This window comes from Bison bison, unplaced genomic scaffold, assembly GCF_000754665.1.
Source record: "Bison bison bison isolate TAMUID 2011002044 unplaced genomic scaffold, Bison_UMD1.0 scf7180017864146, whole genome shotgun sequence".
In the NCBI taxonomy this organism is placed as follows: domain Eukaryota; kingdom Metazoa; phylum Chordata; class Mammalia; order Artiodactyla; family Bovidae; genus Bison; species Bison bison.
The window spans coordinates 12,503,360-12,518,428 of NW_011494718.1; the positions used below are offsets into that span (position 1 = coordinate 12,503,360).

The 15,069-nt window shown below is 39.5% G+C and overlaps 1 protein-coding gene across 12 annotated transcripts in view; it reads left to right on the forward strand.

Moving 5' to 3' along the window:
- TLN2 (talin 2) overlaps positions 1 to 15,069 on the forward strand; it is a 499,482-nt gene that overhangs the window by 317,200 nt on the left and 167,213 nt on the right. For all 12 annotated transcript variants that reach the window (XM_010840783.1, XM_010840793.1, XM_010840795.1 and 9 more), the window contains 2 exons: positions 11,094 to 11,249; positions 14,263 to 14,364. In XM_010840783.1, the coding sequence (XP_010839085.1) occupies positions 11,094 to 11,249; positions 14,263 to 14,364 (258 nt within the window). The remainder of the gene's footprint in view (positions 1 to 11,093; positions 11,250 to 14,262; positions 14,365 to 15,069) is intronic.

Consider the following 15,069-nt stretch of genomic DNA (forward strand, 5'->3'; position numbering starts at 1 on the left):
TTGAGATCAGAGCAAGTTACCCTTTAACATTATTTTGTGCATTCTAGGAAGTGTGGTAATATGTTAAAAAAAATTTTTTTAAACACATATCTTTAGGAAATGAAGAAAAATTATTAATATTTGCTATGTTTGTTTATCTTTTAGCAAAGATATATGGAATCATATTTTTGACTATTTGAAATAACCATAGATTCACAGGAACTTGGAAAAATAATGCAGAGAATCAAAAAGTCAGAGTAACCAGTATGGGTAAAGATGTAGGGAAACTGGAGTCCTCATTTACTGCTGGTAGGAAAGGTTCAGTCACCTTAGAAAACAGTCTGGCAGTTCCTCAAATGTTCAACATAGAGATGCCATATGACCCAGCAGTTCTACTCCTGGGTATATATGCCTAAGAGAATTCAAAGCATATATTCACAGAAAAATTTGTACATGAAAGTATATAGCTGCATTTAGCCAAAAGGTAGAAATAACATATTCATCATCTGATGAATGGATGAACAAAAAGTCATACATCTATGAGGTGAAATATTAATTGGTCATAAAATGAAATGAAATGTACTGCTTCATACTACAGCATGGATGAATTTTGGAACTGGTATGTGAAGTGAAGGAAGGTTTCTTCACAAGAAAAACAAAAAAATCCTATGACAAGATTTCTTTGGTATAGAATGTCCAGAAAAGGCAAATCCATAGAAACAGAAGGTAGATTAATGGTTGCTTAAGAGTGGGGTGGGATCATGGGACATAGGTGAGTAATAACTAATGGTACAGGAATTTTTTTTAGGTGATGAACATATTTTAAAATTGACCATGGTGATAGTTGCACATATCTATAAAGATACCAAAATCCACTGAATCAGATACTTTAAGTGGGTGAATTGTATGCTATGCGAATTATATCTCAATAGCAATGGCACCCCACTCCAGTACTTTTGCCTAGAAAAATCCCATGGACGGAGGAGCCTCTTAGGCTGCAGTCCATGGGGTCGCTAAGACTCGGACACGACTGAGCAACTTCACTTTCACTTTTCACTTTCATACATTGGAGAAGGAAATGGCAACCCACTCCAGTGTTCTTGCCTGGGGAATCCCAGGGACGGGGAAGCCTGGTGGGCTGCCGTCTATGGGGTCGCACAGAGTTGGACATGACTGAAGCGACTTAGCAGCAGCAGCAGCATTTTAAAAATTATAAAGATGCTGAGAGTTCTCTTTTCATCAATTTTCCCTCAATGGTAACATGTCAGGAGTACAATGTCACAACCAGGCAACCGCCTTGGTACATACAGTTCATAGACCTTAATCAGATTTTGTGTTCTATATGTACTCACTTATGTGTGTGTGTTTAGTTCCGTGCAGTTTTCTCACAAGTGTAGATGTGTGTTACCACCACTGTAATCAAGATATTGAACTCTAATCCATCGAGAATACCTTGTGCTACCCTTTTATGGCCATAGACACCTCCCACCCCTTCCTGCTTCTCCTCACACCCTGCTCCCTTCCCCTGGTCTCTTTACCCAGTAGCAACCTCTAATTTCTTTTCTGTCTCAATAATTCTGTTATTTCAAGAGTACCACATAAATGGAATCATACAATACATAAATTTTTGACTTCTTTTTTTCATTTAGTAGAAATCCCTCAAGATCTATCCAAGTCATAATGTACATCAATAGCCCCATCGCTTTTTAGTGCTGAGTAGTACCCCGTAGTATGGAAGTAGCAGTTTGTCTAGTCATTCATCTCTGAAGGACATTTGGGTTGTTTCTAGTTTGTGGCTATTATGAACTAAGCTGCTATAAATATTTGTGTATAGATTTTGGTGTGAATGAAGTGTTCATTTCATTGGGATAAATGCCCAAGAGTACAATTGCTGAGCCATATGGTAAGAACACATTAAGCATTATAACAAACAGCCAGACTATTTTCCAGAGTGACTATACCATTTTACACTCTTACCAGCAAAATATGAGTGATCCAGTTTCTTATCATCCTCTCCAGCATGTGGTTTTATCATTTTTTTTAATTTTACCTTTCTGATATGTTTTATGAAATCTTATTACAGTTATATTTTGCATTTCCCTAATGGCTAATGACTTTGAACATCTTTTCCTGTGCTTATTTGTCATCTGTGTATCCCCTTCAGTGAAATGTCTGTTCACAGTTTTTTTTGGCCAGTTTTCTAGTTAGATTTTTTTTTTTTTCTTACTGTTGAGTTTTAAGGGTTCTTTATATATTCTGGATCCAAGTCCTTCATTGAATGTGATTTGCAAATATTTTTTCATGGTCTGTAGCTGTGTTTTTATCTCCTTGACAAGATCTCTCACAGAATTTTGTTGATATTTAGTCAGTCACTAAGTCATGTCCGACTCTTTGCAACTGCCGGGACTGCAGCATGCCAGGCTTGAATACACATTCTTAATTTAGATGACAAGTGTTTTATCATTGTTTTCCTTTTTATGAATCTTGTTTTAAGTGTTACATCTAAGAGTTTCTGTCTGGTACTCTCCTTGGTGATCCAGTGGTTAAGAATTTGCCTCCCAATGCAGGGGACACAGATTCGATCCCTGGTCCAGGAACTAAGATCCAACATGCCATCAGGCAGCTAAGCCCATGTGCCACATCTACTGAGCCCACACTCTAGAGCCACAAGCTGCATCTACTGAGGTCCACGTGCCCTAGAGCTTGTGCACAAAAACAGAAGGCCCTGCAATGGGAAGCCCGCACACTGCAACCAGAGAGCAGCCCCCACTGGCTGCACCTAGAAAAGACCACACAAAGTAACGGAGACCCATTGCAGCCAAACTAAGTAAATAAATAAAACTTTAAAAGCAGAAAAACTCAAAAACAAATAATATATTAAAAAAATTTTAAAAGAGCTCTAACTCTAGGCTCCAAAGATTTTCTCCCATGTTTACTTCTAAATACTTTATGGTTTTGCATTTTTGTCCTTGGTCCATTTTGAGTTTTTGTATGAAGTGTGAAGGTTTTAGATCAAGGTTCATTTTGACCTGTGGATGTCCAGTTGCCCCAGTACTGTTTGTTGAAAGGTGTTTTCCCCATTGTATTGCTTCTGTATCCTTGTCAAATTAATTTGAATATATTGCTGTGGATCTATTTCTGGGTGCCCTAATCTGTTTTGCTGATTTGCGTATCTGTCCTTCTGCTGATAGCACACTGTCCTGATCACTTTAACTGTATAGTATGCCCTAACTTCAACCTGAATGATTCCTTTCACTTTTTTCTTCTTTTTCAGAATTGTTTTAGCTACTTTAGATCCTTTTCCTTTCCATGAACATGTTAGAAAAACCTTGTCTGTATTCACACAAAAAAAACTTAGCTGGGATTTTGATGGGCATTGCATTGAAATTATAGATCAATTAGGGGAGAATTGATAACTTTACTATGTTGAGTTTTTCAGTCTATGAACATGGTATTAGATCCTCTTTGATTTCTTTCAACATTTTGTAATTTTCAGTGTGCAGATACTTGTACATGTTATAACAATATACAGAGTCATTTAAAATTTTTAGATTTATTTTAAATTCAGTGAACAAGTAAATTTACATGACATATGTCAAAAACATGAAATAACCCATGTGTGTGTATGTATAACCATGTGCAACCATTTAGAATATATGGTAAAAAGAGATCACACACAGAATGGCAGACATACACATAAAATTGTTTGGATAAGGGGTAGAATGTGTTTTAATGGCATAAATAACATATTTCTCTAGGTCCTCAATTTGAACATACCATTAAATCTTGAAGGAAGTTCATTGGCATAATTTAAGAAGTAAGTTAAAAGTGAGTGATTCATTCATTACTTGAATAGGCTATTCGGAATTCTAAATTAAAAAACTCAATGAAATTATAATTTATAAAATGTAGATATTGATATTGAACACAATTATACCACACAGCCTTCAGATCAATCATATATATATATTGTGAGAGAACAAGTTTGATATGTTTATAGATACTTCCATCATATTTCCTTCTATATTGGTGAATATTCTGTCCCCATTTGTAGATTCAACAAACATGGATCATGTAGTTCTATAGAATTAACTTTTGACAAGAAGTAGACTAACCTAGTTCAGACCCATGTGGCTCAAGGGTCAGCTGTACTTCATGCTGTATTTTCTTTGTTATAATAGAAAGTGCTTGGGTGTTGGAGCTGGGAAGATTGGCCTAGAATTCTTGATATAATATTGTCTCTGTGAGAAATAGCAGAAACTCATGACTTGGAGAGACATCTTTAACCTTCTTAAACCTCAGTTTCTTCATGTGAAAAATGGGAATTATAATTCTTTTGCATTTTAAGTAGTGCATTGACAGGTTCAGATGAAGAATCTGACAGGTCTTTTTTCCCCATTTATTATTGTTGTTGTTGTTTTAATTGGAGAATAATTACTTTAAAATGTTGTATTAGTTTTTGCTGAATATTAACATAAATCCCCTCCATCCCACCCCTCTAGGTCATCACAGAGCTCTAATGAAGATTAAGTGAGATAATGTATGTAAATAAATATAGTAGCTGGAAGATAGGGATATTTAGTAAATTTTAGGTTAGCCAACTCCTTAGCCCTTCTTACAGCCTCCTAATTCCTGGCCCCTGAGTCCTCCAACTTTTAATTGGCTTTTAGAATCATGATACAGAGCAGGGGCTAGAAACCTTTTTTAATAAAGGGCCAGATAGTCAATGTCTTCGACCTTGCTGGCTGTGCTTCTCCTCTCTGTGCTTGTAGCCCAGAAGCAGTAGGCAATATGTAAATAAATGAGCTTGGTTATGTTCTTGTAAAGTTTTATTTATGGACTATGAAATATAATGTTTTCACTTTTCATGAAGTATTATTGCTCTTTTGAATCTCTTTCAACTCTGTAGAAATAGAAAATTTACTCTTAGCTCTAAGGCCAAAAAAATCGGGGGGTGATGGGGCAGAAAACTGGCTTTAGTACCTGTCATGGTTTGCTGGCCCCAGTAGGGAGGATAACTCTCATAAGCCTGTTACGTGACAGTGTTCTCAGTGGCTAAGAACATACACTCTGAAAGAAGACCTGGGTTTCAAATTCTGGCTTTGCACATAGTTTGACCTTCCATAAGTTACTTTACTTTCATTTCTAAACTTCGGTTTATTAACCTAGGACGTTGACTTTTTATGAGGTTTAAAGGAAATAATATAGAAAAGGAGACGCTTGTACAAATGATTTCAATAGATGGGAGCTGTAAGCATCTGCAGTCTTCCTCTTTCATTGAAATCTTTTGCAGTTTATCTTGATAAGTTTTTCAAAACCCCATAAGGAACAGTAAGGCATTTCCCATGACTTGCAAAAGATCTTGTTTCTTTGCAAGAAATCTTTGTGTAAACCTTCCGATTTATAAATTTGCCTTTAACTTTCCTTGCAACCACAACCAGAGCTTTGAGGTGAGAAACCTGGGGAGCTGACCCTTTTCTCTCTGAACTATAAAAGCATCACAGAAGGCATTCAAAGCAACTCAGAATCATGAATTAAATCAAAATGAATTGCCAGTTGTTTTTAGGGAGAGAAACCGCTAATGAACAGAGTCTTTAACACCATTTTGCTTTTGAGCATCCCTCTCTGCCATGTGCCTAAAAGATTAAAAAAGAAAAGCATACTGATGACACAGCAAAGCACCAAGGCAGCACTTTGGCAGGAAGCCACTGTAGAACTCTGGTGAGCACAGCAGGCTCACGGACTTAGGCCACATTGGAGTCGGGCTTAGAGCCAAAGCATGCCCACAGCTTAGCCCACTGGCATCCCTCCACCCCAGTCTGAACCTGATGTAAGGCACAGGTGATGTAAGAATCAGCCAGTACACACACCTGCAAGAAGAGCCCAAGGCTAAGCAGACTTAATCACAGCCAGCTGCCAGGACTGAATCCTCAGTAACGGCTAAGAGGTGCTTGGAAGAGGATCATGTGCATTCTCAGTCCCGTCTGACTCTCTGCAACACTCTGGACTGTAGCCTGCCAGGCTCCTCTGTCCATGGGATTCTCCAGGCAAGAACACTGGAGCGGGTTGTCATTTCCTTCTCCAGGAAGTCTTCCTGACCCAGGGATTAAACCCACGGCTCCTGCAGTGCAAGCCACTTCTTTCCCTCCACACCACTTGGGAAGCCCCTGAATGAAGAAAGGCTGGGGTTATTAATGGATCCTACCTCTCCTTGGTAGAATACATACCTTCTCCTGCCTTTAAGTTACGCAAGCTTGACACCTCAGAACAAAACCAACCTGATGAGGATTGCCTCAAGATAGAAGTTGCTAGGTAGCTCACAGAATCGCAACCAGAGTCTACATGTGTCTGTGCACAAAAGAGTTGGGTCTTCACTGGATCCTGCCTAGCCTGCTGTCTTCTCCCAGAGATAAAAGGATACTGGTGTCTGTAGTTGGAAAACTGGAGAGGAGACGTGTGGGGTGGACTGAGATTCTAGATTTAGGGAGGAAGCGGGAACCTTATTGCCTCTGGACCTTCTCCTATTATGTAGGTCTGCCACTAAGGTTCTAAGGCAGATCCTCTCTTGGGGGAGCCCTTATATCACTAGCACAAAGCCAAGCCCCTTGCTGTTTTAACTTTCCCCAGCTGCTCTGCATTTTGCGGTTAGACTCAAAAATAATTGTGTCCCTTGATGGTGGTCCCTGTTGCTGAGTGACAGTGTTTTCTGAATTTCTTTTATACCCTCTTCCCGCACCCCTAGTTATGAACTTGTACTGGAATGCCCACTGTAAGCTGTTTGCTTGTTCACTGTGGTTTCCTCTCCCAGACCAGAATGATCTCGGGAGTCGGGGCAATCCATCAGAATCCTGTGTTGCCTCACCCCAAAGCCCCTCACTGGGGAGGTGCAGATTTGAGAGCAGGAAGGCAACAGCTGCAAACCATATTTTATTTCTGATCTCCTTCCTAGGCCCGGCAGCTGGGCTGGTGCCAACCCTGTATGACTAAACCAGTGGCTCCTGAAGCCAAGTGATGCTGCCTGGCATGGTCCACCCTGCACTGATTTCACCCCTGGTGGAACTAGCCTCTCTACAAAGGATCTGACTCGTCCCTGAGTTTTCCCTAAGGACTCAGAGGTTCTTACAGTGCTATATTCCCCTTCTCAGACACCCACTCAGATTCCTACTGCCCTTATCTCCTCCTCTTGGGAGGAAGCTGGAGGTGTGCCGTGACCTTCCCTGTCTGATGGTTTGTGAACCGCCCACAGAAACTGGGAGGGGTATTTTTGCATTTTCTCTAATTGTTTCCCTCAGAAGTAGTAAACTGGTAGACAGTCTCTTTTAAAGTCAGAGATGTTTTTGTACTCAGACCTGTGTTCTAATCCTGGCTTTATCACTTATTATCATTGCTGGCCCCTTCATTTCAAGGTGGGGAAGTTGATGGTGCTGATGATGGCAACATTTGAGGGAGGCTCTGAAAATTAATGATAATATTTATTAAGCATCGGTCACACTATTGGTTTAAGTACCTGTCCTTGCATACACATCCATGTATACTTGTACACTTTGTGCTAATTTGTCTGCATATTGCTTTTGTAGTGGTGCTGTGGGAATTGCTAGATTTTTGCAAATAATCTTGAAAAGTTTGTTTTTTCCTGACCACTAGAAATGTGTTTTAAGTTAAATTTTTGGAGTAAGGAAAAGCACAGGACAGTAATACAAATCATGTGAGATGATCATTGCTACCATTTCCTCATGTAGTGAATTTTCTAAAAAAAAACTGTTTAAAATTTTATTTCATAGGATCATGCTGTACAAACTTTTTTAATGTGAATAATTTATTATCATGAATCCAGTTGTTTTTCTGTACTATGATTTGTAATAGTTGTAGAGTAGGGATTCCCAAGTGGCTCAGTGGTAAAGAATACACCTGCCAAGGCAGGAGACACAGGTTCAATGCCTAGGTCAGGAAGATCCCCTGGCAGAGGAAATTGCAACCCATTCCAGTATTTTTTGTCAGGAGAACTTCGTGGAGGGAAGATCCTGGAGGGCTACTGTCCATGGGGTTACAAAGAGTCGAACACGACTGAGCATGATTATGCACCATTGTAGAGTAGTCTTCTGTTTGGAATATCATAATTATCAAATCTCTTATAGTTGACATTTTGGGTTATTTGTATTTTTTTGCTCTGAAAAACTCTAGCTAAGCCTTCTTGCTTTGTTATCTTTATACACATTTGTAACTTCTTTTTTAATAAGTTTCTAAAAGCAAGTTGGACTGAAAGTAGGAACATTTTTAAAGCTTTGAATCATTAACAAATTTTCTTCCATAAAGGTTTTGCTGTTTTAAATCACCATCAATAGTGGTCCTCTTTCATACCTTCTTTAATTGAGCATTAATTTTATAAAAGATAAACTATTATATATACATGAAAATTTATCTAATTTCTTCTTATGGCTTATTAACTAGTTATTTTATAATTTTAAACATTTTCTGATCATGTTCTTTGCCACGTATGTTTGATTTATGATAACCTGTGACATATAAAGCATATGAAATTTTTTATCATCCTATTAGTTGTAAATATTTATTCACCAGTCATTTGTCTTTTAATGTTTTATGGTGAGGTCTCTTTCTTTCATTTCTCTCTCTTTTCAAAAAAAATATATCAAAGTCCATCTATTTTATAGTTAAAGCTTTTAATCTTTTCCTTTATTTGGCATTTGTGCTATACATTTCCACATCCCACCCCATCCCCCGCTGGAATCACAAAAATATCCAACTATATATTCTTTCTAAATTATTAACCTATCTTGAATTTGCTGTATCATGAGTATGAGGTCAGTTCAGTTCAGTTGCTCAGTCGTGTCCGACTCTTTGAGACCCCATGGACTACAGCATGCTGGGCTTCCCTGTCATTCATCAACTCCCGGAGCCTACTCAAACTCATGTCCATTGCATTAGTGATGCCATCCAACCATCTCATCCTCTGTTGTCCCCTTCTCCTCCCGCCTTCAATCTCTCCCAGTATCAGGGTCCTATCCACTGAGTCAGTTCTTTGCATCACGTGGCCAAAGTACTGGAGTTTCAGCTTCAGTATCAGTTCTTCCAATGAATATTCAGGACTGACTTCCTTTGGGATGGACTGCTTGGATCTCCTTGCTGTTCAAGGGACTCTCAAGAGTCTCCTCCAACACCACAGTTCAAAAGCACCAATTCGTCGGTGCTCAGCTTTCTTTATAGTCCAGCTCTCACATCCACACATGACTACTGCAAAAACCATAGCTTTGATTAGACGAACCTTTGTTGGCAAAGTAATGTCTCTGCTTTTTAATATGCTGTCTAGGTTGGTCATAGCTTTTCTTCCAAGGAGCAAGCGTCTTTTAATTTCATGGCTGCAGTCACCATCTGCAGTGATTTTGGAGCCCCCCAAAATAAAGTCTGTCACTGTTTCCATTGTTTCCCCATCTATTTGCCATGAAGTGATGGGACCAGATGCCATGAGTTTAGTTTTCTGAATGTTGAGTTTTAAGCCAACTTTTTCACTCTTCTCTTTCACTTTCATCAAGAGGCTCTTTAGTTCTTCTTTACTTTCTGCCATAATGGTGTCATCTGCATATCTGAGGTTACTGATATTTCTCCTGGCAGTCTTGATTCCAGCTTGTGCTTCATCCAGCCCAGCATTTGGCATGATGTACTTTATATATGTTAAATAAGCAGGGTGACAATATACAGCCTTGACGTACTCCTTTTCCTATTTGGAACCAGTCTGTTGTTCCACGTCCAGTTCTAACCGCTGGTTCTTGACCTGCTCAGTGATTTCTCAGAAGGCAGGTCAGGTGGTCTGATATTCCCATCTCTTTCAGAATTTTCCACAGTTTGTTGTGATCCACACAGTCAAAGGCTTTGGCATAGTCAGTAAAACAGAAATAGATGTTTTTCTGGAACTCTCTTTTTTGATGATCCAGCAGATGTTGGCAATTTGATCTCTGCCTTTTCTAAATCCAGCTTGAACATCTGGAAGTTCATGGTACTGTTGAAGCCTGGCTTGGAGAATTTTGAGCATTACTTTGCTAGCGTGTGAGATGAATGCAATTGTGCTTTAGTTTGAGCATTCTTTGGCATTGCCTTTCTTTGGGTTTGGAATGAAAACTGAGCTTTTCCAATCCTGTGACCACTGCTGAGTTTTCCAGGTTTGCTGGCATATTGAGTGTAACACTTTCACAGCATCATCTTTTAGGATTTGAAATAGCTCAACTGGAATTCTATCATCTCCACTGACTTTGTTCATAGTAATGCTTCCTAAGGCCCACTTGACTATGCATTCCAGGATATCTGGCTTTAGGTAAGTGATCACACCATCATGGTTATCTAGGTCATGATGATCTTTTTTGTATAGTTCTTCTGTGTATTCTTGCCACCTCTTCTTAATATCTTCTGCTTCTGTTAGATCCATACCATTTCTGTCCTTTATTGTGCTCATCTTTGCATGAAATGAGGTAGGAATTATTATTTTAAAAAATTATTTTAATAGGTATGATAACTATTTCTTTAAAAACTTATTAAAACCAATCAAAATATTTTGAGTCCATAGATACACATTAAAAATAACAAAACCCAAGCCTCCTGATGGAAATATATTTCAGGGAATATTTAAAAAAAAAAATCTGTGCTTAGTAATGAGAAGATAACTACTCTGGCAATTTTAGTTAATTCTAAATAGCTGAAGTGCCATATTTAAATTCTACATTAACCTTTTTGTGTTACTCACTGAGGTGGCTACTGGGAGTTCAGTTTAACTTCTTTTTCTCTGGATATGTTTTTTCTGTCACAATCTCTGTTTTTGGAGCAGCCTGACCTTCTGGACAGTATCTCTCTGCAGAGAAAACTTGTGGATCTTTCCAATTTCTGTGGATCCTTCCAGTCTTCTGATAGCTCTGTTTTAGCTTCCATCCCTTTAATTTACGAGTCATTTATCTAGTCTTTAAAAAACTCTTGATTTTCCAACAGCCCCGCCTATTTTGAAACAGTGATGTAAGTTGACCGCAGGTAAAAAATCACAAAATCACTGATGACTTGGAAAAATCAGATGTATTCAGAGGAAGAGCACTGATTCTTTGTACCTCCTGTTTCAGGAAAAGATGAAAGGGAAGAACAAGCTGGTGCCTCGCCTGCTGGGGATCACCAAAGACTCAGTGATGCGTGTGGATGAAAAGACCAAGGAAGTGTTGCAGGAGTGGCCACTGACCACGGTCAAGCGCTGGGCAGCCTCACCCAAGAGCTTCACACTGGTAGGGACTGGCTGAAGCAATGAGTGGGCTAGCATATTCTGGGTGATACCATGGGGCAGGGGAAACAAGACAAGCCCACTGGGCTTCCCTGGCCTTGGAGAGGGACAGATGGTGGGGGTCCCTAGGGCAGGGAGTGGGGGTAGTCACTGGTCTAGAAGTGAGGGAGATGTCTGAGCGCTGGGTCTCCTTAGCCACCTCTTTATCTCTGGTCCTCTAAGGCGGTCTGAGTTCCTTAATTAGAAAGAGCCAGTCAAGGATGATTCTCGGTCTTCTGTGGTTCTGATGCCATCCCCAGTATAGCCTAAAAAGCAATTTGATGATGCTGTGAGGCCGTAGGGATGCTTCTCATCTCTAGTTTTAGAAGTTTCTAAATAAGCTCTTAAGAATTGTGACATCTTGCCAAGCTGTGTTTTCCCAGCCTGCCTATGAAGAGACATGCTGTACAGTGGGAATAGCACAGACTGTGGGGTAGTGTTCGAAATCAGCTTTCCTTCCCAGTTCTATGCCTTTGCTCAAGTTACTTCTCCTCTCTGAGCTTTAACGTCCTTGGTTGTGAAATGGGAATAGTAATACCTGTTTCTCAGAGTTACCAGAGTCAAATGAGACGATGACAACAAAATGCCTGAAGTGAAATACACTGAATGTCGGGAGGATGTGTGTTTGTTCCAGACCTTTAAACTTCTGAATTCTCCCTCCCAACCTCAGTATCTGCTTTTAGCAGAGTATACCGTGTGGCCCTCACTATAGCCAGCCACACTGATATATGAAAATCAGTAGTGCAATTATTTTGTAGTGTGTATTGAGCCATAAGAGAATCAGAAAGTGTTGAAATTTGTCAGTTTCTTCAGAACTCCTAAATGGTACCATTCTCCAGCTCTCATGAACACTTGAAACATCTGCATCTAGGAAAGATCTTACATCAGAGCATCAGAAAAAACGTATCAAGAAGGGGCCTTGGTGGGAATGTTAGTTATCTAATTTGAGCATTGACTCTTGCCAGTTGGGAGGAATCTTCAGAAAACATACCTTCCTTCCATTTAGGTCTACTTACCTGCCATGCTTTTTGAGTATAATTATTTAAGTATTTCTTCTATATATTATACATTGACCACTACATGAGATGGTATTACTTTTGCTTCATCTGCATAATAAGACTGAAGAAAACGCATGAGGTGAAGGATATAATTTACTTCTGTTTTTATCCATCTCATTGCTCTTTCTCTTTCTAAAGTTCCCAGTTTTCTTTTGTTTTCATTTTCTGTGTATTCAGAGAGTTTTTCTTAAGCCATTCTTTAAAGGTAAATCTGCTAGCAACAAATTTTTTAGTTTTCCTTTAGCTGACGGAGAATCTTCTTATTTTCCCTTCATTCATGAAGATTATTTTGCCAGATACAGAATTTGAGATTCTCAGTTCTTTTAGCACTTGAAAAATGTCATTCCACTTCTCTCTGGCCTCTGCTGTTTCAGCATAGAAACTTTCTGGCATCATGTTGGTGTTCATTTATAGGTAACATGCTGCTTTTCTATGAATGTTTTGAAGATTGTCTTTCTCCAGTTTTCACAAGTTCTTGGTGTGGATTTCTTAGGCTTATTCTGTTGTAGGGTTTGCTTAGTTTCTTAAATTTGTAGGCTTACATCATTCACTAATTTTTATAAGTTTTCAGTCATTGTTTCTTTATATACATATATATATATAATGTATGTATATATTTTGGTCCAACAGTAGGAGGCTCTACTCTCCTTCTGTGTTTCTGATGATATGGATATTAGGTCTTTTTTAAATTGTCCTACAGATCCCTGAAGCTCTCTTTTGTTTTGCCTGTTTTCTGTTGTTTCACTTGACTAAATTTTATCAGTCTATTTTCGAGCTGACTGGTTCTGTTCTTTGTCATTTCCACAGTACTATTTTATCTATCCCATGAGTTTTTTACTTCGATTATGGCATTTTTTTATTTGCAAATTTCAGTCTGGTTCTTTTTTATGACTTAAATTTCTTTGTTAAGCCTCTTGTTTTCATTTGTTTCAGGAGATTTTGTCATTGTTGAAACATTTTTTATGATTCAAAATTTAAAAATTCTTACCAGATGATTCCAACATCTGATTCATTTCAGTATTGGCATCAGTTGATTATCTTTTTTTTTTCTTACATTGTATTCATCTTGGTTCTTGACATGCGTAGTGATTTTTAATTATATCTTAGATGCTATGGATTTTATATCAGGATCTTCTTTATATCTCTGTTTTCGTAGACAGTCACCTTGTTTAGGTCTGGTGTATAGTCCAATGTTCTGGCATACTTCTGTGGACTTGAGTTGGCAATGGAAATTTATTTTCTGAGCCCTGGCAATGTTCTGGACTGCCTTGTTCTTCTGACATTGCTGGGTTCCTGCTCAAAGCCTGCTAGTGCTGTCTATGAGGGAATAAAGTAATTCCTATGGCCACCTACTATTAACAGGTGACCTTTCTTAGGAACACAGAAGGTGAGTGGAGGGGAGGGAGACACAGGGCTTCACTGTGGCCACTGCTGCAGAGCGATCAGACCACCTGCCTGCCTGGGTTGTGGAGAAGGGCCTGGGATGGCCAGGCTTTCACTGCTTTGCAGCCGCCCATGAGCAACTCAGTTGTGAAGCTGCTTGAGGCTCCCAATTAGGTCTTTGTTGGGCTTCCCATCTCCTGGTCCCTTGGCCAGAGAGAACAGACTTTCATAACCTTCCTGTTGGAGGTTCCAAGTTCAGGCCTCTCCAGCACCCAGCCTTGGAAATGTGGGATATAAAATAAAACTCGAGAACTCATCAGATTGTGGTGCCTCGAATACTGAGGTCACCAGTCAATACAACTTTCCAGGTTTCAGAGCCCTACCATTGTTTGTTGAATACATTTTAGGGTGTTGTATTTAGGGGAGATGAGCAAGAACAGTGAATCTATGCCAGAACTTGTTCCAAGATTGGACCCCCTCACCTTTGAAACTGGTGATGTGACTGTATTTCTTCTAACGTGAGTTTTTACCCCCTAGGATTTTGGGGAGTATCAGGAAAGCTACTACTCCGTACAGACCACTGAAGGAGAGCAAATATCCCAGCTGATTGCAGGCTACATTGACATCATCCTCAAAAAGGTATTTCATACTGTGCAGATTAGACAGCACTTCTTTATTTAAAAGTCTCAGTTTAGATGGTGTAGCTACCTGGAAAATAAAAAGCTCATGTAAAGTACTTGATGCGCTAATGGAATCTTTAGCATTAAGATTGCTTGAGTGTGCAGTCTTTGACCGCATATCCATTTCTGATTTTGCTGCAGCTCACATTTGTGTCATTGACTGCCAGGTAGTGAGCAAGTGTATCATTTAGCTAATGAATGAGCCTAGCATCTTCCTCTTTAGGTAGTTGTTACGTTTTCCTCTCTAGAAACTGGGTTGAGGGCCTAAAGATTTACTTTCATTTTTTTTCTTTCTCTCTCATCCAGTTTTAATGAGGGGGAGGGTGTTATATGCCATAGTGGTACATAAAATAACCTTTCCTAAGGTTTCAAGATACCACCCGCTGAAATAGCCAAGTTCTAGTAGAGTATTCGGAGAAGGCAATGGCACCCCACTCCAGTACTCTTGCCTGGAAAATCCCATGGATGGAGGAGCCTGGTAGGCTGCAGTCCATGGGGTCGCTAAGAGTCAGACACAACTGAGCGACTTCACTTTCACTTTTCACTTTCCTGCATTGGAGAAGGCAATGGCAACCCACTCCAGTGTTCTTGCCTGGAGAATCCCAGGGATGGGGAGCCTGGTGGGCTGCCGTCTATGGGGTCTCACAGAGTCAGACACGACTGA